Source organism: Scomber japonicus, chromosome 12, assembly GCF_027409825.1.
Source record: "Scomber japonicus isolate fScoJap1 chromosome 12, fScoJap1.pri, whole genome shotgun sequence".
NCBI lineage: Eukaryota > Metazoa > Chordata > Actinopteri > Scombriformes > Scombridae > Scomber > Scomber japonicus.
In genome coordinates, this window is record NC_070589.1 from 26,765,857 (window position 1) to 26,789,861 (window position 24,005).

General features: G+C 39.7%; 1 protein-coding gene across 2 annotated transcripts; it reads right to left on the minus strand.

The window, feature by feature from the left end:
* Positions 1 to 1,046: 1,046 nt before the first annotated feature.
* On the minus strand, positions 1,047 to 22,058 carry LOC128368917 (vang-like protein 2). 2 transcript variants are annotated; one of them, XM_053329836.1, is made up of 8 exons: positions 21,950 to 22,058; positions 7,637 to 8,019; positions 7,342 to 7,465; positions 5,492 to 6,099; positions 3,914 to 4,047; positions 3,509 to 3,644; positions 2,416 to 2,659; positions 1,047 to 2,333 (listed from the first exon to the last, which is right to left on the minus strand). In XM_053329836.1, the coding sequence occupies exons 2-8, from the start codon at positions 7,705 to 7,707 to the stop codon at positions 2,073 to 2,075; spliced, it is 1,578 nt and encodes a 525-aa protein (XP_053185811.1). In that variant the 5' UTR covers positions 7,708 to 8,019; positions 21,950 to 22,058; the 3' UTR covers positions 1,047 to 2,072. The 2 variants fall into 2 exon arrangements, with proteins under 2 accessions (XP_053185811.1, XP_053185812.1); XM_053329837.1 differs by lacking the exon at positions 21,950 to 22,058 and adding an exon at positions 21,036 to 21,168.
* Between the last annotated feature and the right edge of the window lie 1,947 nt (positions 22,059 to 24,005).

The following is a 24,005-nucleotide window of genomic DNA, read 5'->3' on the forward strand; positions in this document are numbered from 1 at the left end:
TGTGTTTTCTTTCCTGTATTGAGAAATGTCTCAAACTTCTTAAAAAAAGGGAATTAAATAATTGGAAACTCAATTAAATGAGCTGGAAAACGCATTGTCACAAAGTTGAAAACAGACTTGTCAAACAAAAGTCTCAGATATGTATTTTTGTTTTTGGAGCTTTCAACCACATTGTGTGACCTTTCTCAGTACATAGAGTCACTAAATTTGTCATGTTTAGTGATTATCGCAACACCTAAATATGGAAATATAGGTTCCTGGTCACTGCTATCACACCCCCTCCTCCTCCTCCTCCTCCTCCTCTGCTGAAATGACCCACTTTGGTCATGAAGCATCGACTACACCATCAGCTGGAAAACTGCCAAAGAGGAAGTGATTGAAAGCTTCAAAAACAAGATGGACATCGAGTTGAGACGATTTCTTTTGTCAACGTGCTTTTTCCCAAATTTAAGAAAGAAGATTTAAAAGCTCATTTTTCCTTTGCTGCAGACGAGGAAGTCGTTTCTAACTTTTACAGCAAGAGGTGGAGTCAAAGCACCCAACATTTCAATGCATTCTTTAAGTAAAAGGTGCATTTACACCTTGCATTAAAAAAGGACGACTCTGGTAGTGATCTATGTTAATAAATTACATGAAAAGACCAAAACCAACAATAAACTGATCCGACTAAGAGTCAAGTCTTATCTCTGCATCCAAACACTGATAGATCTATTTCCTCTGTGCTGTAGAGCTGCATGGTTGCCCTAAAACTATTAAAAACACATCAATGATCCACAAACTCCCACTGGGTGACATAATCCTTCATTACCAACACACCAACACACACACACACACACACACACACACACACTTTAATTTATTTTGAGCCAATGTCACATAAAAGTCTCTGTGCCGTAAATACTCACTAGTGCAGATTAGTCAGCCGCTGAAAATAGTCTCCAGTAACTGCATTAATTTCCTTCAATAGGAATCAAATCACACATGTATGACCTTGTGACTTATTTGTAAAAAGATTTATATCATGAGAAACCTGCAAACAGGGTAGGGAACTTTAAAAGTATTGAGAGACGGACGTACAGATTGTTGGTTTTGGTCTTTTTATGAGATTTGTTGACAATGAGAAAAAAAAAATAAAACATCACCAGACTTATTCTACAACATCCTGATACAGATAAGATATCTAGATCCAGATCACATGGGAATACCAGGTGTAAATTGAGTCTTCCAGTTAAAACTGCAATATTAAATTGTAAAAATAAAAATGCCAGTGTACTGTAGAATAAAACAAAAGCTGCATATTTAGACAATCGTGTATATGTGTGAGTCTGGAGTAGCAACAGTTCAGGAATGTGATTCCATTTTTCTTTACAGTCAGATAAAAAAAAATACATTTTGGCCTTCGGGCCGCGCAGAGAAGCAATGTGTTAATTCAAAGCACATAATGCTACATTCTGTAAGTAAAAAAACAAACAAAACAAAAACAAAGTCACACCCTCTAATATAAAAACAGTCCTCGCCATCTCAAATAAAACAATACACTGACAGGGGACCAGAAGGCAGTGGTACACCAGCGTTGCAGTCAGAGCTGAGCTCCGTTTAAGACACGGGAGGAAGTGAAAAATGTGATGTAATCCCCCTCCTCTGGTGTTTGTGTTGAGTCAGCGCAGTAAACTAGTCCAGTGGTTACAGCATAAAAGGAGGCAAAAAGACGAAAAGTCCCCTTTAGAAACAAAGGGATCTTTTTTTTCTTTTATCTTTTTTGTTTTTTTTAAAGACAAAGACTCAACAACACAGAAAATAAAAAGTCAAGGCATCCGTTTGTGGGACAATCATTGAGCTGATCACAGTTTAATATCAGAGCATCTGTGATGATCATAAAACAGGAGGAGGGTTCAGACAGACTCTCCTTGAATGGGTTTCTTTGTCACAGTCAAGGGGGGGGAAATGATTGGATACGAGTGGATCACATGGCCTCCACATGTCCCGCGCCACATCAGTGATCCAGCAGGGAGCGAGCACAAAGAGAGGACAACGGGAGGAGAGAAAAGGAGACACCTCATGGGAGACGCCTTTCACACTGAGGTCTCCGACTGCAGCCTCATGACGAACTTGTGGCTCTTTGGGTCGATGAACTCTTCCCCGAGCCGCAGGAAAGGGAGCGGCGTCACCGTGACGACCAGGGAGAAGTCCAGGCGTCGCAGGGAGAAGACCAGACCCTGTCGCAGGGCTGAAGTCACAGGTTCCTCGCTCACCAGAGTCCACTGGCGCCCTCTGCCGTTCTGCTGCTGGTACTGCATGGTGGGACCGGGGGTGAGGTAACGCTCCAGGAAAGCCTGGCGGGGAGGAAGGAGGAGGTTAATTATGGAGGACAGCTCTGGATAACATCATTTAGAACCTGAATCCCCAAATTCTCACCTTTGGCGTCATGTTGTGTGTGATGCAGAACTGCAGGTGTGTGAGGATGCTCTCCATGCTGTGGAAGGCCTGCTGCCGAGTGGTCCTCAGGTATTTCTGCATGGCCCTCGCCATCGGAGCGAAGATGGCTTGAGCCGCCTCCCGAGGATCCATCACCTCCCGCGGGTGTTTGGGGGACGACGCGATTTCTTCTTCGTGGAGACGCTTGATGTGTGTGAAGGCCTCTTCCACCGCCACCACCAACCTAAGAGGAGGGGTCAACAAAAATAGACGTCAGCATTGTGGGGTTTTTATTCTCAACAAAATCTCCATTCTCAACTTGAAATTCCTTTGGTTTGCTTCAACATAACTTCACAGTTAAATTCTTTGTTTAGTGCGGACTGAGAGAAAATGGAGCTTGGAGGAATAAACAAAACCATATGTGGGGTGAGCTCTGGTGAACAAATGTTGTAGGACAATGTTTTAAATTTGTATTTTTCCATAAACCCATCAGATGGAATAAAATACTAAATTGAACGTGGAATAACTTGACCAGAGGAAACACCAAAAGTTTTGCAGGAGATCCTCAACTAACTGACAAACTGTTTTAATATCACTAACACAACAATGAGATCATGCGAGACAGAATAAAGTCAGATTGTTGGCAGGACGTTACTCTGGTGTTTCAGACATGCCTTGATAACTGATTCATAGGTGATGAATGAATAAGAACCAAATGTTATGCTTCAATTTCTGTTTAGTTTGACTTTCAGCCCCTAAAAAAAACACAAAGACCTGCATCTTATAATGAGCTACAAAGTCCTAACACCTTTTTAGTGTGATCTTTATTCCGATATCAAGGTGTCACAACCCCCATCAGCCATCAGTTCAGACAACAAATCTCACATTGTGCATTCAGCCTCAACAAACCAGCTGAATCACACCTTTCCCTCCGTCCACAGACAGACAAAGACTACATATTGTCTGGAAGTGTCTCACTCTGTGTGCATTATTCTGCCTCCTGTGAACACCGGTTTTAGTTTGTTTGCTCCTCCAACACTTAATCGTTATCCTTCACAAAGCCTTTAACTGATGAGTATCGCCCGTGTCTGACCTGGCCTTGCGTTTGCGAACCCTGCGGTCCATCTCGGCCTCCTCGTAGTAATACTCGTTGTGGGAGTTGTCTCTCCTCCTGGCAGCCGCTGCTATCATGGCCCGCGACTGGCCTGTGGAGTTATTGGTGGGGTTTTCTACAAGACGACACACGCACAGAGAGGAATTAGTGGGTTGCATTTGCATTTCAGGTATTTAGCTGACGCTGTATCGACATGAGATGAAGACTAAAATAACAATGTGACATTTCCAACATTATTAACAGTAAGGAGTACTTATTACTGTAGGTGAAAACTACATGTTGCTTTATCTGCTATATCTGGTCCTGACGTAGGACGATGAATGACGGACAAAATGATGATGGATTAGAAAACAGGCGTCAGAGATGAGACGAGGCTGTATTTACCGTCCAGGGAGTAAACTTTGAAGCCGGTCATCTTCTTGGACAGGATGGACTTGGGCAGGTTGAGGAGGGCAGGGTTGTAGACGGAGAAGTCGTTGTAATAACGGTCCAACACCCAGACAGCTGCCCGCTGGATACTAAAACACAGAGTGTCAAGTAGATACAGTCACACATCGGCTGCTGGATACATAAGATAACACTGAATACTGATGCTGTCATTTACAAATCAGTTCTGCCTCTAATTATGAGCTGAATTCAAACAGGTTTGGTGTCGTTAAAATGTTTTACTCACTAATAAAAAAGAAGTTAATCCATGAAATAGCTTTATAATCTCATTCAGTACTCTTTGATGACGGTAATTGAAAAAAATGGACAAATGTTTGGATCTATAATACAGCAACTTTAATTATTATTTTTTTTATAATTGTGCCCCTAAAATAAAAGGAAAGAAACAGGCTGATTTAAACTTATTTTCACCCTTTTTTATCCTCAATCATGCATCCAGATGTTGTTGGGATTAATCATTTTGTTGAGATCCAATTTCTTGTATCTTCACGTTTTTAACGCTCAAATAGAAAAACTGTGGTAACAATCAAGATCCTGCATCATTAAAACCTTATAACAGAACCCTAAACACGCTTTGTGAATAAATCTTGGCATGTTTAAATGTACCAGATGGGTGAAGATTACTGACGTCAGTGAAGTTCAGGACATTTCAGATGGTTTTGTGTCAACAGCAGGAAGATCAGGACAGAAATCCTTCTCTTTTCCCGTGTGGCAAATCTCATCTATGTGATGCTCTGAAGATTCAAACACTCACAGCCATATTACTGAGGTGTCATATAAAATGGAGTTATGCATCAAAGGTTATGATATTTGAGAAGCTTGTTCTGTATAAACATGCTAGCTCAGACAGAGGAGCACTAATGCATGTGCACACATACACTCTTCCCTTTTATGTTTATTTAAGGAGAGTTTGGTTCCAAAATGAGAAATAAATAAACTTCCACTTAAAGGTCTCTAAGAATAAGATGAGAAATGTTGTGACGTTATACTATTAAAAAATAAGCCAACAACACTTCAACAACTTTGCCTGAGATGTGATCACAATCATTTAAAATAAACTACAATTGAAAAAATAACCAAAAAAATCCAGTCTTGGTATTTCCTAAATATAATCAATTTAATTTTGAAACAGGATGTTGAGACGGGGACGTAGACAATCAATCTTAAATGTAAACAGAGTGACGGGGAAAAAAGAGCTTGATTGATGGGATGGGGAAGGATGTGATGTCTTTGGTTGGGGTTTTTAAATTACTCCCAAAAACAATTAGATTTTAAAATTACTCTTGTTGTTGAAATGTGCTATATAAATAAATTTGCCTTGCTTTGCCTCGTATAACTACTGGAGATGCCTGTTTTCCAGAAATCAGAGGCCCATGTAAATGGATTTTAACCAATAATGTGATGTTTTGTGAAAATATAAAGTGTGCTCTGATCAAACTTTGTCTAAAATGGGTATCTAAAAATTCTTATTTGCTTATTACATTTTTTATATGTTCTTAAATCACACACACGTACCTGAGGTGACCCACGTTGTAGAACTTGCTGGCTCCGTCCGTGCTCCTGACGACTTTGAGGCAGAAGGCCGGCTGCAGGTGTCGGACCTCCAGAAGCACCAGAGCGAGATACTGAATGAAGAGCAGGGCGTCCACCAGCGAGGCGGCGTACTCCACAATCCCCCTGTAGTCCCTCTCCCGGGGCTCCAGCACCCGCACGCCGTAAAACAACCAGTACGACGCCACGAACAGGAACACCAGCACCATCAGCAGGCAGCGGAAGACGAAGAAGCGCGGGAGCGTGGCGCGAGGGGGGCGGAGGAACAGCGCCCAGGAGGAGATGAGCAGCACGAGCAGCTTGAAGGCCAAGGAGACGTAGAGGCCTTCGCATGGCGTGCCGCAGGGCTCCAAGGCGTCGCGCCACAGCACCTGCGGGAGGATGAGGAAGGCTAAAGGCGTGACCAGGGCGAAGAAGCTCAGGCAGCCTCCGAGCGCCGGCCCGATGAAGCGCTTGCACTCGAGAGGAGTCGACTCCTCCAATTCTTTGGTGACGCGGGTCAGGTCCTCGTTGGAGATGCTGTGCTCCGAGGTGCCGGTGACGACGGTGGTGGTCTCGCCCCAGTTGTCATCCTGTCAGATAAACAGGAAGAGATACAGGTTTAACAGAGAGGAGGCGTCATTTTCACAGATACACAGAATCAAACAAGTGCTGAAAGGATTGACCTATTAACTAGTCTAGACATATTGATATTATTGACTGTCCTCTATCTTGTTACTGCTCTCTGTGTTGTGTGTCTTGCTTTATATTGTACTTTGGCTTTATCTGTAATTATTATTATAAACATTATTATTATTATCATCATCATCATCATCATCATCATCATCATCGTATTGAAGGCTATATGGCCTGATGTATTGTGCTCAGGAGGTCCCATCTATATCTTTTGTACATATATGTGTAAACATCATTTACAAATATTTGTCTATTTATCTTTTTTAATCTATTTTTGTTAATCACATATGGTTCCTTTTACTGCACAGTACTAGTTTATTGTTATCATGATTATTATTATTTTGTATCATCATCATCATCATCATCATCATCTTCTTTTCCTGCACCTATATTTTACACCTATAAAATATTGAGTGGGATCAGCACATCATGTGACTGTCAAGTGACTCGGACCCTTTGTGGATTTATGATGGTGACTATCTAGTTCATCTTTAGTCTGATGAAGAGCATTGAGCTCGAAATGTCACTTTTGGAATCCTATTAAATCCAAATGCTTTGGGAGCGGCAGTGTGCAGACTTTTTTTCTTGCTTTTGCCAATAAAAAAAAAAAAGAAGCTTATCAATAATTTATGAAGCAAAAATGACAAATGGTTGCTGGCTGACGTTTGGATTAGATGCTGTAGTCTGTTTGATGGTGTTATAAATTAAATCTTTACAATAAGCAATGTGAGGACGTCATGAGGGCAAAACAATATACAATATAAAAATAGAAGAGTATTAATTCCCTGCAATTTAATTATGAGAGGAACCAGGTACAAGTAATAATTGCCTCATTGCTATTTTAAGACAAACAGCTTCTCATGTCATGTCTCCTCAGCACTCCTTAATGAAAACATGCCTCTTTATATTAAATAATACCTCTTCTAAGACACAGTTAGATAAATGTCAACACCTGCTTTCCCCACTGACTGACAGGACGACCACAAACTGAAATTAAAAATGACTGACAGAAGCACAGAGCCTTTAAATAATTAATTCAACTCATCACAGCAGGTAAAAGCCGACAGTTTACAGGGAAATGTAACTACCACTGTTCCCTGATAGAGGTCATGGATTAGTAACAGGCTTGCGTGACTGACCCTTTCATCTCCGCGGGTCGACTCTGCATCGAGCAGAGGCTCTCCGGGAGTCTGGATGGTGACTGATTTGTCTGCACGGCTGCTGCTGTCTCGGCTCTTAGAGCGGTGGCGGTCCCTCCGTTCCCTGTGAGACAAACACACAGCAGCACACACGGTTACTCGATTACCTTTACGTCACTCCCCTTGTGACTGATGTTGAGTTTATGTATATTTTGGGGGGGAAAAACTCCCAAGATCTTTCTAAAAATGAAGATATTGAATGATTGCTGATGTTAAAATCGTCTATGTGACCCACCTGTGCTTGCGGGAGCTTCGGGAGTGGGACGACTTGTACGAGTAGCCCGAGTACTGCGACTCGTTGTCCATGTCTCGGGTCGGCGGTGAGCGGGCTTTACGGGCCCCGCCTCCTCCTCCTCCCCCCGTGCCCCGCTGCTCGCCGACTCCTCCCAGCTGGCTCTTGCGCTCGGAGATGGACTTGGTGGAGAGGGCCAGGGGCAGCTTGAGCAGGTCAACCTTACTCCTGAGGGAATCTATCTTGGAGGCCGATGAGGAGGGAGCAGGAGAAGGGAGGAGGGGGGCGGCGAGAGGGGGAGGCTACAGAGAGAGGAGGAAGAGGGACGGGCGAGGATGGCGGGTGGGAGAGTCGCAGCAGGAGGGGAGAGCTGAAGTGGCCGTGATCTGTAAGGAGAGGAGGAGAACGTTGGTTAGATCAGTGTCACTTTTCCATATTTATTGATTATTATAGCTGCGTGATAATTATTATATTATAATTTTACGTTTCCTGTTAAACATCTGACCTGGGGAAACAGATGGAAATAGGTCTTTTAGGCTACTTTGGCTCATTTACAGTATTTTTTTTAATTTCCTGTTGTCTAATGAGCATTGTCCCTGTCAAATAAATGTCAAAAATGAATATAGACATAAAATCACACATGCTGGCTTTATGACTGTCGACTCTTCATCTTGTTTATATTTGCAAAAAGTACCGTCACAGTTTCACCACAGCTACAAATATCTTGGTTTAAAAGTTTTAGTGTCCCATAATGATCTAAACGTTTCCAGACTGTCAGTGTTTAAAGTTTTTTGGGGGAAATTACTGACAACTTAGTGCTGATTAAACATGAACACATCAGCACAAAGTCTCTCAAAGACTTTCAGCATCAGAGTTGAGAGTTAAAGGACAGTTTGACAGTTTTTCAAGTCAGTCAGAAGCCCAAATTCTTGCTGTAATCATTCCTCCTGTTCATACTGACCGTTAGAAGATCCCTTCATAATGATCTTATAATGTAAATGAAAGAGGACAAAATCCACAGTCCTCTTTCTGTGCATAAAGAATGTATTTAAACGTTTATTTGAAGCTAATATGAAGCTTCAGTTGTCCAAATGAGTCAAATCAAGTAGATATCTTTCAGTGTGACAGTCTTTTTAGTGCCAGAGTCCCTCTTTTTATTTCTACACTTCCCCCACAGCTCACCAGAGAAACACAAAGAAGGAATTTGATGATAAAGAGACTGTAAATGTGGCAGATATCCACTTGATATGACTAACTCAAGCCTCATATAAGCTTCACATCAACTCTTAAATGCATTTTTGCACAAAAGGAGAGCTGTGAATTTTTATCCCCATCGGTCACATTGAAGGTTTAAGTAAGGTAAAGGTTATTTATATAGCACATTTCACAGACACCAGTCACAAAGTGCTTCACATTCGCAATAAATATAACAAAAGATAAACAGATGAAACACACAGGAGGGGGGAAAACAGGCATAAAATACAAGATAAAACATAAAATACCACATGCTACCTAAATGCATGTCTAAACAGACGGGTTTTAACTGCACAGTGTCCAGAGATGTCAGATTTACTGGGAGAATTATTCCAAAGCCAACTGGAATGCACGAGTCTCTACGAGTCTTAAAATGTGTACAAGGGACTTTTAGGAGACTCTGATTAGAGCACTTAAGAGCTCGGCTTGTGGTGTGGGAGTGAAGAAGGTCTGGTCTGACCATGAAGGGCTCTATAAGAGAGGAGAGCGCATTACAGAGGGGTCTTCTAATGATCAGTAGGAACAGGAGGAATGATAACAGCAAGAAAAAATGTGTCAGTGTTCATTTGTGCACCTGGCTGTGGGCACCTGTCCTTCAACCCTTACATACTGCTGAGGGTCACATTTTTTACCCAGGTGTGAAAACACCCCAAATGTCTTTTACTCTGAAATTTGACAACTTTTTCTAAAGTGGCCCAAAATGCACAAAAATGAAATTTTTTGTCCATTGAGGCTGTTTTGGGTCAAATTTGACTCATATCCATTAACATGGCTTTTAGTTAAATGAATAGTTAATAGTTTTAATAAGATAGTAGTTATTAGGATTTCTTTTTATGATGTAGCAGTGAAGACTGATGGCTCTAATGGTTATACAATAAACTCCACAGCTCCATAAAGTTCTTACAATATATTTAAATCATTATTGAGCACTATGTTATATTTTAGGTAAAATCGGACATGATATTGTGTGATAATAGCTGTTTATTCTCCAGAAACGAGTGAAACAAATACATTCTCTCTGCTCTCTGAAACATTAATCAAGGTTTAATCACCCATTTATTGATCAGTCAGATCGACTATTGGTGCTTTCTAAACAGATCTGTGGTTCAAAATTTGGTATACACACTTTTTATGAGGATTCTTAGACCGGGTCAAAAGGCTATTGACCCAGAACATACGAGGGTGTAGAATATAAACAGTATGAAAGGGTTAAAAAGTCCTATTAGTCAAGCCTGAACAGTTTAATGTGAAATTCCCTTTATACTCAGAGTCCATGTATGTGGGAGTCATCCTGTCACTCCTCCCCAGCAGAGCGAGAGCTGTGATCTCTCCACCAAGTGACACTTTTAAACAAATTAACCCTCTTAAAAAAACTGAAGCGTGCTTGAATCACATCGTGCCGGTCTTGGCGGAGGTTAAACATCACACGACTGTATCCTCCTCACACTCACACACACACACACACACACACACGAGAGGTGAGCTTTAGCCACCGTTAGCTCTGACACAATGGCAGCCATATTGGATTACTGTTTTCACAAAACTTGTTTGCCCTCTCCCTCCCTCTCGCTTCTCGCCGTCTCACATTCCCTCCCGCACTCCCCCCGTCCCCCGGGAAACAGGGCCTCTCTCCGCTGCCATGGCGATGAAAGAGGGTGTTCAGCTGGAGGGAGGGGGGGATTGGAGGCTGACAGTTGCTGTGGAAACCTGACCTTACGCCGCCCTCTGCCACTCTGTTCTCCACGCTGCTGAAAAAAAATCACCAAAACAAAAAAGTGTTGGCATGACGGATGTTGGACTGTCATACGCTGGTTAATTGATAAAGGGCGGGTGTGGCTCTCTGGCTTTGATTGGCCCTCTGTGGGAAATGGAGATGGACGTTAGCTGCCATCGCTGTCTTTACACGATCTTGATCTCACTTAATGTGGCTTTTATGCTCCGTCAGCGCCTTTGTGTTTAAAAAAAATCCACTTCCCCTTCAAGCCAAATACTGTACGACAACCAATCTGTGGAGGGATTTAACAAACGTTTATCCACATCATACAACCTGTAGGCCTACAATCCTTTTATTTTACTGTCTTTCCTTCATGATGTCTCAGAAGTAAGAGGACCACTAAGTCGTACCAGACCGAAAAAAAAGAACATTTCTGAGCCCTGGAGCTCAACAAACATGCTTATTCTAAAAGAAACCCACAAAACTCAAAATGACTAACAGCTTCTGCCCGGTGCATCATCATCATTGTAAGCTTTAATCTTTAGTAATGGCAGCTGGAATGAGCATCTTATTTGCAGAGCCGTGCTGTGCTTTTCCACATAAAGTGCAGAAAACCCGTCGCGTTTCATGCCGACCACATGACATCTCTGCAAAAAGAAGAGAGAGGAATCCGCCTGTCTGAATGTCACGCAACACGAGCGAAGACTTATTTTAGATTATGTAGAAATTGCATGACATTTAAATAAAAAAAACATTAAAAAGAGAGTGGGTCATGATTCAAACTTCACATCTTTCCTGAGGAGATGAATCACTGCAGATTCACATGCGGGAGGGGGGGGGGGGGGGGGGGGGCAGATTTAAGTGGTGTAAAAGAAGAAGGGGGGAGAGTCGAGGATTCCCAGACGAAACGCATATTTTCAGGCTGAATCTAAACAGTGGTTTTATCTAACTGCTGTGGTGGATGTTTAGTTGGTACATGCCCCCCTCAGACGGAGATATGCTGGCCAAAATAACAATCAGAAATCTTCGCTGGCCTTAATGTTTAGCTCGCCGCCGCATAAAAATAACAATTATGTAGTTGCTGCAATGCTGTCCATACTTTAAAAAGCAATTACACTGTAAGATGAATCATTGTGTAACGAGGCTCAGCTCTCACTGATCCTTCAATGTACTGGAGGAAGTAACACACACACATATTTACCCCTGTACAGCTCTGATATCATACATGAAATAATGTAAACATGCAGTAGAGTAGAGATAGTATCTGTCTGGTTCTTATATGATGGCAAATGTCTTTATAAGCTTCACAAGACACACACATGCCAACCCTCTATCTAATTAGCTTTAACAACTATAACTAAAGCCATGAAAGGCACATATGTATCTAAAGGCCTTAGAGAGCAATTAAAAAAGACCAAGAATAGATATGTCTAAATCTCTGCAAGCGACTGCTAAAAAAAAGGTGCACTGTTTATTATTTTACACTCCTCAACACAAAAAGGGTTGGAGGTTGGAGACAGCAAACACTCAGTGACACCAAAGAAATTTCACTTTAGTTTATGAGATATGTTGCAAGTTAAAAATGAGAGACTATATCCTCTGTTGAGTGGATTTCATAGCAATCTAAACATTATTATTCATGTGTAAGACTCCAAATGTGGCCCCAATTTTTAAACATAGAAGATTAAATCAGTGGCTCTCCAACAAACTAAGATTCCTCCACTTGGGATCATGAATATTCACAGTAGATTTTAAGGCAATGCTGCAGTTAGTATTTGGGATACTGAGGAAAACATGAAAGTTTTTAACATGATTGTAGGGTCAGAAGGTCACCAAAGCTTAAGAATGAATATCTAAAGTTGCTTCTTACTTAGAAGCAGGATAATGAAGTTAACTGATTATGTTTGCGGAGTAAACCCTGCCAAAAAATCGGGAACACAAAGTGAAACATTAAAGAGCTCTTTCAGGTTTTACTTGGCAAAGGTTCAAAAAAGTTAAATGTATTCAACGAAGAGAGCATTAGAAATACAGTGCTGCTGTCTTCATCTACCAACGCTGACTCACAACATGTAGGAAATACATACAGACATACAAAGTAAAACACAGATAAAAACTACATAAAACTATATTACATAGAAAACACAGTGTTAAAAACAACCAAACAACAATGTAAAAATCTAATAAATTAAGGTTCTGGTTGTACTATCATCTTCTATTATCTATTATTCATTAACCAGCTTTGAGTCAACGTTTATTGGATGTATTAAAAACACTACTACATACTACTAAAAGGTCACATTGATAAAAAGCAGTCAAAATTTGAAACAGTCTGAATTTAGAAACTCTTGATTAGGTCTGAGTGATGAGGACAGAATCAAATATCATGTTATCTTTGACCAAATACTAAGATATTGATATTGAGATAGTAGGTATTGAGTAGGGACGACTATTGCTGCTTTTATTAAATATTTACACAGTGAGAGATTTCTGTTAATAATCATCAGTAAAGTGGATTTAATGACTAAGTGAGTAAAGATAAATAATAGAACCAGAGTCAGGACAGTTTGGTAATGCAGCCTTTAAAACCAGGAAAAGACAACACTTAAGCCATATCATAATAGTACAATAGCTACTCTCATATATCTCTCATATTATGTTTTCTTCAGTATGTATCTTATTTCTATTAGCCTGCCTCTCATACTTCTACGTCATTTATTGATTTCCTACATTTACCAGAATGGTTTTTGCCATTGCTCTGTGATATGAAGTTGCTGTTTTAGTCAGCTAATAAATAAGTGTATTAAATATAGGCATAGTTGTTATTATGATAAATTGTGAGTTATCTTTATATCATTGTTACTATATCATCATACACACTATTATGCTTGTATTATTATAAATGTTAATCCAACATTTTGAAAAATTTATACTCAGGTAATAACAAAATTAATACTCTGAGCCTTGACCCAGTTCTTGGTAAACATTAAATATAACTTTATAACTACTTCATGGACAGTTTGATGTGTTATTCTTTCTCTCTGCAGGACTGCTGAGCTTTTGTTTAAAATCAACGTTTCCTGTTTTAATTTGGAGGGGCTGACGTCAACATTTAGCATTGACCTTTATGTTCGATGACAACCTGATGTCATGACACCTACACTATTCACATAATGAGACACATATGCCATGAATAGCAGAAGAGGGTCGGGTGGTCTTTTTAAAAAGGAGAGCCTCCGTGAAGTTTTTCAATAGAAAGAAAAAGCTTTGAATGGAGCAAAGAAACTGGTTTGTAATTCTAGACTAGCTTCACTTATAGAGACGAAGACTTACGTAAAATCTACGTCACAATAAACTTAAACATTTTAAAAACCTAACTACTTTTTCCTTTCTGTTGCCTGCCTCTTTACTCTGTGCTTTCAGACACACTCAGAGGTGACTAGTTGCTTTTTATTTGTGGTTAGAAGTAATTTGTTGTTATTTTCGCTCCCCTCAGATCCGCTTTATAAGATTTAAACTATTTGTAAAGAGTCAAACCGCCAATTTTACACATGAAGGTCAGTTTGTTCATTGTGGTTTTCACTATTCAGCCCCGGTGATGTCATCAGGGTGAACTTAACTTGTGCTGGGAGACTACGAATTTATAACAAAAAAGGTTCAGAGATTGAAAGAAGTGAGTGTTTAAGGAAAGATGCTGTTCAGTTGCATTATGGGAAGTGTAGGATCCAAAGCTTTTAGAGCTTGAGCCACACTAAAAATTAAAAGCGGGATATCTGCTTTGATTTTGACCATTAAAAAATCTTCTTACGAGACCCCCACATTTAAGGAAACCACAGAAGGACACGTTCAACTTAAAGTCACAAGAAGGGCTTCAACTAAAGATTAATTCATTTGGTCGACAAAGTGTCAAAAAATGGTGAAAAATGTCGAACACTACTTCCCAAAGCCCAAGGCGATACTCTTAAATGTCGTCTTTTTGTCCCAACCAACCGTCCATAACCCAAGGACATTTATCTTACGGTCATGAAGGACTGAAGAAACAGAAAATATTCATATTTAATTTACTGGAATCAGAGAATGTGGACATTTTTTCTTATAAAATGACCCAAAAACCTTTTAGCAATCAACTAATTATTGTAGATCTAATTACAATATGAACACTTTTTAGTTGATTGCATGATTAGTTGATTGACAGAAGAAGTGAGGATTTAAAGCCTTTCTATGTCAAACAAACAGTAAACCTGATATATTTATAATTTGAATGTTAAATCAGCCAAAAGTAATTACAACTGACATTTCTCACTATTTTCTGACTTTTTATTGTCAGAAATCAAGTAAATAATCATTAATTGCCGGGCCTAGCAATTACATGTAGCAATACATTTAAATTATAGCCCAACCTCGTAGCTTATGCCGTAAATATACACAAGGAAACATGACCATTTAATCCCTTAACCTTCTGCATTATGATACCAGTATCTCTTACTGGTATTGTTGAACACCTTTAACACCATTAACTCTGTCAGTTAGTGAGAATATGACGAGGTGTGGTCCAGTGTTGAGATGGATAAGGTTTCCTATTCATCCTGGTGTCCTCTGGCCTACTTAATGAACCACACCAGGACTCTTCACACTGTCTCCACTTTAGCTGCATTAATGTTAAATTAATGTCACAACTTGAGTAACAGTCTGATCTGAGCTATAAAACATAACCTGTCTTTGTTTGTGCCTCTTTTTTTTTTCTTTTGATAGCTTACGTCTATGAATACTCAGGTTTATTTCTTTTCATCCCACTCCGCTATTGTTCCTAGACAGCTATTGTTAAACCGAACAGTGGCTCAATTCTTCACATTATTGCAGGATTTTTTACAAACAGCTCGTTGGTTTCTTTACGACGCGGCATCGGTATCTTCTTCAAAGTGTAAAAACCTGAATTCTTAAATGAGCAAATTCTCTCTCTCCCCCTCCCTCTCTCTCTCTCCCTCTCTCCCTCTCTCCCTCTCTTTCCTAGTACAGTAATCTCTGTGTGTGTGGTCTGAGATTAAACAGTCATGATGTCGGGCTTCATGCCTACTAGTGCCACAGTTGGAGGGTTTTATGGCTTGGTCAAAGGGAGTGTAAAGTCATTTAATATGCATCACTTACTGATAGCAAGGTGCTTTAATTTTTCCAGGCTGTTGCTACCTTATCTTACAGACACATAAGACCCATCTATAGAAAAAAAACAGAGCCATATTTTTAGAAGTACTGGGGTCAAAGTCTCTATTTCTTTACATTATAGTTTGATAAAGTCAGCTAGGTATGACATTGGTGGTTCCTTTCCTTCCTAAAACTGTCAAATTTATTCTTAAAGAACATGAAAATCAGCATTAAATATATCAACATGTGTATCAAGTGTACAATCTTACTGTAAATGTCTTTCACGCATGTTATCAAACTGCTGACACAACCTTGATGCCCTTGGCGGTCTTGCTTTTAGATGCTCCACTTCCAAATCCAAGCAGATAGCCGTGAGCAAAGCTACACTGTTTACTATATAATCATTTATTAGAGCTCAGTATTGAACTTTAATGTAAGTTTTTGAGCTGTGTCTGTCACAGCATAAAAACTATAATTTCTTTTAAGTTACATCAGAGTGCTTGGTCAGAGTGTTCTTTAGTTTTGGGGTAGCTGTGGCTCAGAAATAGACCGGGTCATTCACTAATTGGTGGTTCAATCCCTGACACCTCCAGCGCATGTCAAAGTATCATGGAGCAAAATACTGAACCCTGAATAGCTCCTGAATGGGGGAGTCTTAGCACGTAGTGTAAAAGCGATTTGAGAGGTTGTAAAACTAGAAAGATGCGATATGAATGAAGTCTATTTAACATTTTTCTTTGATCACACATTTTACTAATTGCATGGTCTCTTATTTAGGTGAAACTCTTGTGAAGGTTTTTGGCTACTTGGATGTAGCCACTATTGTTGGTTTATGCACCTGTTTTGAAGCCTCTAGTTTGGCATTTTGACTGTCGCCATCTTGGTTTCTTGGTCACAACTTGTTAAACAAAAAGGGAGCCACGTCCTAAAGCATACGCTGCTTTATCGTCCATTTTACCCTAAATGGAGCCGTAATTTACAAAATGAACATCATGCTGTACTGAAGATGTGACACTAGCCATTGAGACCATGAACTAATAAGGAAACTGTTTACCGAGGTAATAAATAAAGTAAGAAGAAGTGTAATCTTCTAATAGACTTCTATATAGTCAGACTTCTTTTTGGAGCCAGCGGAGTCGCCTCGTGCTAGCCTGCTTGGCTTCACTTTTCAGACTCAGAGTTGCGTGGTAACAACCAGCAAACACAGAACAACATTAGTTTTGAGATGTGTTTCTGTCCACTTGGGTGAATGTATCTTAAAATACTCTCATGTTGGGTCTGTTTTGCTCTCTACCAACTGTCTGTGGAAAATATTTGGCTCTTCAGCTGCTAAATGCTCCAATATGTTCACCAGCTACTCACTAACTTTGTCTTGTTGCCATTTGGTGCTTGGCAGGTAGTGTCCAGGCTTTGGTTTTTGGAGCTTTTTTGCTCAGTAGCAACAGCTGCCTAAAGCTGTCAACAACGATACAATAAGAGCAGTGAGAGTCTGTAGATCTATAAAACTAAAATGCTACAGAGTGTTGATCTTTAACTACAATCGACAGTACGATCCATTAATGTCCAATGTAAGATCATTCATGACTAAATGAAACATGGCTGCATTTAAGGAGTCTGACTTCTTTTGTTGAATGTATAAAACAGTTTTGTGGAAAAGGGTTTTTAATAATCCTCATTATGGAGGTGCTGAAGTATTGTTTTGGTATCAATACTGAAACTCAAGTATCATATAGGCAATGTAACAAACCTTTGAACCTTTTTTTCTTAATCTCTTGTGCTTATTTTGTGCAGAAAAACTTCACTAAGAACTTTGATTTGCTAGTAAGAAATGTACTATAAACACAAAATCACCAGACCCTGAAGAAGTGAACATGTTGACATTACATCCAAAAAGGCCAGTTGGGTTCACTCTTCTCAAGGAGAACGTTCAAACCGTCAATTCAAGACCAATTAATCAGGAATTTGGCTGTGAACGCACAGCTCAAGTCACAAGATGTTTAAAAAAGCTCAGATGTAGGATTTTACAGCCTCTTTCTCTCCCAAAGGCAAAAAAGAAATCCGACAGTCATCGACAGCTGCAACTAATAATTATGTCCATTATTGATTTCTCTATAAAGTGTCAGAAAACAGTGAAAAATGTCAATCATTGTTTCCCAAAGTTCAAACCCATGTCTTAAATATCTTCTGTTGTACAGACCAACCCAAATATATTCAGTTTACTGTCATAGAAAGCTAAAGAAACCAGAAAATATTCACATTTGAGAAGCTAGATTGGCTCAATAGTTGGCGATTCAGTCCACGATTAATCGACTAATCTCTGCAGCTGTACGGTCATCAAACATTTGGAGCTGTTGGCACTGAGACGGCAGCTGTCACCGTGGAAAAGCAATCTGGGACATCTCTGAAATGACCAGCTCTGCTCAAACAGCCATTTGAGGGCCTGATATACCAACTGTGAAAATAAGCATGCACACACCCAAGCTGCTGCAGCCAGGGGGGGAAAAGGCTCATCAGTGCAACCAGGGCCACACACACACACATACACACACACACACACACACACAAACAGGGCCGAGCACCACCCACCGCTGCCTGCGACGACATCAGTAAAACCAGCAAAAAAACAAGACAACTGCTACTGTCAGCCTAAGCGCACACATGGCCGGCAAACTGGAGCATGTGTGTGTACAAATCTCACAGGGTGTGGTTGAATCAACAGGCCCGTCCTCTGCTGAGTGCTGCGAATCAAACAAATCCCAGCTTACATATTCAAACAAAGTGCAGCAGGGACACAAAGTGAGAAAGAACAAACGTGGTTTAATTATTGATCAATCTGTTAGCCGTTTGGTGCTTAAAATCACAGGCAATTGCTGTTTCGAAAAGCTAAAGTGACGTCTTGAAATGCCTTTTTTTTGTCCTAACTAAACAGTCCTCAACCCAAAGATCAGCAAAGCCTATAGAAAGCAGAAAATACTGACATTAAATGAGAGAATTTGGACCTTTTTTCTTTAAAAAATGACTCAAAATATTCAATTGATTCTCAAAATAGCTGCAGATTTTTATCTTCTGTGGATTCAATGAATAGACGAATAGCTGCAGCTCTAGATGTGGTTCATATTCAAGAAGATCCTGTGAGACGTTCATGTTAAAAGGGTCAGTTCACCCAAATCACAAACAACATATTTTCCCACTTTTAGAGTCTTCTGTTCTATTTCCTCAAGTTTTAAACCCACTGAGATGTTCGCCTCCTCTCCAGTAAACTATGGAGGAGAATGACATTTCAATCAAAGCTTTGACAAAATGACAAATCAAGAAACCGAACGCCTGTTACTCTGAATAATCCACACATACAACAGCTTTCATTAGATAATGTCAGTCCACAGTCTGTCTTTCCCGAATAGAACAGTATTATTGAGTTGTTTCATGTTTTAACCTCTTAATCCTTAAACAGCATAATCCAATTTATATTATGTGATCTTTTTGGGGTGACTACTTTGCTGACCTCTTCAAAAAACGTGTCAAATTTCATTTTTCACGATTCAGTTTTCTAGTATTAGTTCCTATTGCTCGTCTATTGGCATTATTATCGAATCAATAACATCAGATTATTTAACCAGAAATGTCATACAGCATCTCCTTGCATGTTTTGTATAATATAAACATGCTGTTGTGCACTGAAAATAAGACATCATGTAGAGTTAAATTAATATAACTGATAGTGAAACATTCATTTCCAACCAGCATGACTGTGAGGATTTACCAAATTGACTCCTAATGTTTAAAACATGTTTTAAAAATCCTTCTTATCTCTCAGTGGACTGGAGATATTTTCATCCAGACGGTTATAAAAGTCTTTGTGGATTCTGTGAAAAATCTCCTGAACAGCGTGTAAGTCTTGTTAAATGATCCTGTGGGTTATTCAAAAGATTTCCAGGCTTTTATCTTGAAGAAAAACGGATGCTTGGCCGGCTTCGTCTTGATAAAGATCGGTGGCCCCTGAAAACGCCGGATGGAAATAAGTCTAGGACTTTAGTGTTTGATCCCTGAGTGAGATATGTTGTAATTTATAGCTGATCCTAAAAGTCCGTCAATAAACCAAATGGCACTGTAGGGGCAGGAGGGAGAACTGTGGTTTTTGAAACATGGGTGAACTGAGCCTTTAAACATACACAGACATTAAAGCTGCAACTAATGATTATTTTCATTATTGATGAATCTGTGGGTTATATTCTTGATTAAATTGATTATTAGTCCATAAAATGTCAGAAAATGGTGAAAAATGTTGAGCACAAGCCCAAACTGACATCCACAACTCAAACACAGTCAGTCCACTGTCATAGACGACTAAATAAACCAGGAAATATTCACATTTAAGAAGCGTTTTTACATTCTCTCCTTTAAAAAATGACTCAAAGGGGTCATCAATCATCAAAATAGCTGGCGAGTAATTTAATAACTGGCAGCTAATCAATTTCAACTAATTGCAGCTTTAATAGAACAGCTGCTTGGACAAATCCTGTGATATATTAATGTCAAAAAACCCCTAAAATACAATAATTGGTGCTCCAGAGAGCCTCTTTAGTCACATTTAAACACCATTTCTTAATCTCTGATGTGTGATATTCCTGTTGACTATCTGTTACAGTTCATTTAAACAGTCCTCCTGCTACTTTATGGTTCATCTTTATGTCCTGTATCATCTCTATAACACTCCCATTGGATGCAGTTTATAGTCAGACTGTGCTGCTTTTTTTTATCACTATCTAAACCAGTGATTCTCAAACTGTATTTACATTAAAGACCCCCCTAAACTGACATACATTACACCAGGAACCCCTCCACCTGATGATATATTTACTCTTACATGTCTTATAACAGGAAGTGTATGAAACCCAACCCAAAAATAGTGAAAGTAAAGTACTCCCCATTTTTTCTTGGAGAACCACTGCTGTATCTAAGCAACTATATTTGTAGCATTATAGAGATTTCCCTTCACTAACTCCTCTTTTCACAGTATAATTAAGACCTAAATGGAGGCAGCAGCATATCAAACAGTGTCTACAGCAGCTTCTCAGTCGGGCCTGTGACTGCAGCAACATTTCACTCTTTCACTTTTCACTTTTCTAAACAAAAGCTATCATTTTGGACACATTTCAAGCTCCACCACTCCAGGGTTTGGGCTTGTGATGGTAACACAGACCCAGAGACAAGCTTGCATTAATAATTCAACAACATAGCCTACACATATATAGATATATTCCACACATGCACAAAAGGCTACACAAGAGGCTAACTTACTGTGAGTAATGGGCAGCAGCAGCAGCATTTGGGGGGCGAATATAAAGAGTTGTGCGACCTACAAAAGATGAGAAAAGGAGGGTGCTGTGGTGAGCCAGGACAATGGGAGACTCCCAGGCCCCACTGGTCGCGCGTCCTGTTGCCAAAATTATCCACAAATTTTCCTTCTTTCTTCCCTCTTTTTCTCTCCCTTCTTCCTCCCTTTCAAACCGGGACGCCCTCACTGTAAATGAATGGACGCTCTCAAGCTTCCCACACCACCAGTCCCACCCCCCCTTTCTGCTCCGAGGAGAAGATTCAATTCAAAAACCCTCGATGTGGTGTTACGCTTTAAGTGGTGGCCGTGTTAAGTGGTGCCTTTCTCACATTACATGACGTTCCGCACGCACAATTTCACTTTAAATTCATAGTGAGTGTAACTTAGATGTTAAACACAGACTAGTATGTATAATGATGCAAAGAGAATTACAGGGTTGTTTTTTTTAAGGAGAACACCAATTAACACGGTCACCATTTAAACCGAAACACCGGCCTACCATCACACTGGACGAGCTTCCCAGACGCATCACCAGCTGCTATTTTGTTGCGTTGAAAAGCAGACAAGGCGCTTCCTCCCACGTTTAAAACCGGTCCGGAGAGCTACGTGGCCTCGGTGGGTGCAACAATAGAAACCAATGAGGGTCCTAAACTTCCCTGTGGTTTCCTAAAAAAAAAAAAAAAAGGAAAAAAAAAAAGGCAACCACGGCGTCCTCTCCTCTCGACTATTGTTTAGGGGGGAACTGGAGATCCTCTGCGCACCAATCCTTCCCCTGTCTTCTCACCTTTTTACAGCATGCACATCCTTTATCATCCGCCACCAGTGATTCAAGACATTCCCCCTCACCACCACCACCACAGAAAATAATACTACTTACTTATTCCAGATAGTCCATTCAGGTATTTTCCTCACTTTCTACTTTCTTTCCACTCAGCCGTAGAGCACCGTGGGACCCCGCCTCCGCTCCAGTTTGGCCCCTCCTCCTCTGCTTTCCCCCCTGGGGGCCAAGGCCTTTGAAATGGGGTGGTTCAGTTCAGCCACAACACATTTACTACCTCTCAGATATTTCACTGTGTGTGTGTGTGTGTGTGTGTGTGTGTGTGTGTGTGTGTGTGTGTGTGTGTGTGTGTGATGACTGAGAAAGGCTTGGATAATATATAGTAGTCACAGAAGTGGCTCACACCGCAGAGAAACTGTTTATAGAGCCGCTGATTGGAAAAATCCTCCAAAAACCATCAAATGTAAAAACTGTGTGACCTTTATGGAGCTGTAAAGACACATTTATGAATCCAGAGAACAGCATATTAAAATGTGTTTTACATATAAAAGCACTTGCCTGACAAAAGAGACCCTAATTTAAGCTTTCCTTTAGCCAGTAAAGCTGCAATGATTAGTCGATTAATCAATAAGGAAATTAATCTTAAACCTTTTTGATAATAAGTGTATATTTTGACTCATTTTAAAGGGAAAAAATACCCAAATTCTCTAATTCCAGCTTCTCAAATATGAGTATTTTCTGGTTTCTTTAGTCTTTGCTGGTCTTTGTGTTTGTGGACTGTTTTAGGAAACATTAACCAATATTTTTAACCATCTTCTGTGCATTTTATAGACTAAAAACTAATCAATTAATTAGCAAAAACAATCAATAATGAAAATAATCATTAGTTGCAGCCCTAATGGCCGTGACTAACCTGATATAGGGCTGCAGTTGTTGCAGCCTGATGTGCCTGTATGAGCTGAAATTAGTGATTGATTTATTGATTAATTTGATTGACAGGAAAATAATCAGCAAAAACAATTTTGATAATTTTTATAAATTGTTGAATTTTTAAGTAAACGTCTCTGAAATAACTAGTACCAACTTCTCAAATGTGAATATGTGCTGCTTTTCCATTAAGATAGATAGATAGAGGGGTGGGTGGGTGGATGGATGGATAGGTAGGTAGGTAGGTAGGTAGATAGATAGATAGATAGATAGATAGATAGATAGATAGATAGATAGATAGATAGATAGATAGATAGATAGATAGATAGATAGATAGATAGATAGATAGATAGAGGGGTGGGTGGGTGGATGGATGGATAGGTAGGTAGGTAGGTAGGTAGATAGATAGATAGATAGATAGATAGATAGATAGATAGATAGATAGATAGATAGATTCAAAAGGTTCAAATGAATTTGACCCCATTCTGACCCTCCTCTATAACACTAACAAGGATTAACGTATAGATTTAAATATAATACAAAATAAAATCTATGTATTATACATGTATAGTTCTAATGATAACGTTAATATGTATTTTAATAAGATGTAACAACCTATTTTTATAACTGGGACTGATTCCAAATCAAAATAACTTTCCACAGTAGACAGAAGGTCTTTCCACACTCTTTATTTACTTCATAATGTCATTTTGTTTCCCCAGACTGTAAATCTGCTGCTGCTGCTTCTGTCCGCTGTGTACATACCATTATAACACGTCTGTTTGTCTTTGAAGACGGATCGCTTCCTCTACACATTTTTCGTGGAGTTTTTTTTTCTCCTTATCAGGATCAGTGGATTAAGGATAGAAGCAGACTGGAAAACCATCCGAGGATCTCAAATTACTGATTTTGTGCTGCGTAAAAAAAAACCTGGCTCTATATTCAGGATGATTTCTCAAAGGTAAAACAAACCAGAGATAAGTTAGCTTCTTAAAGAAATGAACTTTAGATTTTAAAAAAGAAAAAAATTAGGTACATTTAGGGGTCACATGATGATTTAATAGGATAAATACCAAGAAGAAACATAAAATATTACGTTTTCTGATTTGTATCTCATGTGTTTTTGGTGGTACATCTATAAAAAACAAATGGAAGGAAGGAAGGAAGGAAGGAAGGAAGGAAGGAAGGAAGGAGAGGAGTAAGGATGAAAATTGGAAGGAAAGGATGA

Bases quoted from the DNA above. Each gene is read 5' to 3' on its own strand.
- LOC128368917 (XM_053329836.1), bottom strand. From the start codon at position 7,707: ATGGACAACGAGTCGCAGTACTCGGGCTACTCGTACAAGTCGTCCCAC. The intron at 2,660-3,508 runs GTCAGACACGGG...CCCTCCTCTTAG, and splicing joins GTTCGCAAACGCAAGGCCAG to GTTGGTGGTGGCGGTGGAAG. The intron at 2,334-2,415 runs GTGAGAATTTGG...CCTCCCCGCCAG, and splicing joins CACACAACATGACGCCAAAG to GCTTTCCTGGAGCGTTACCT.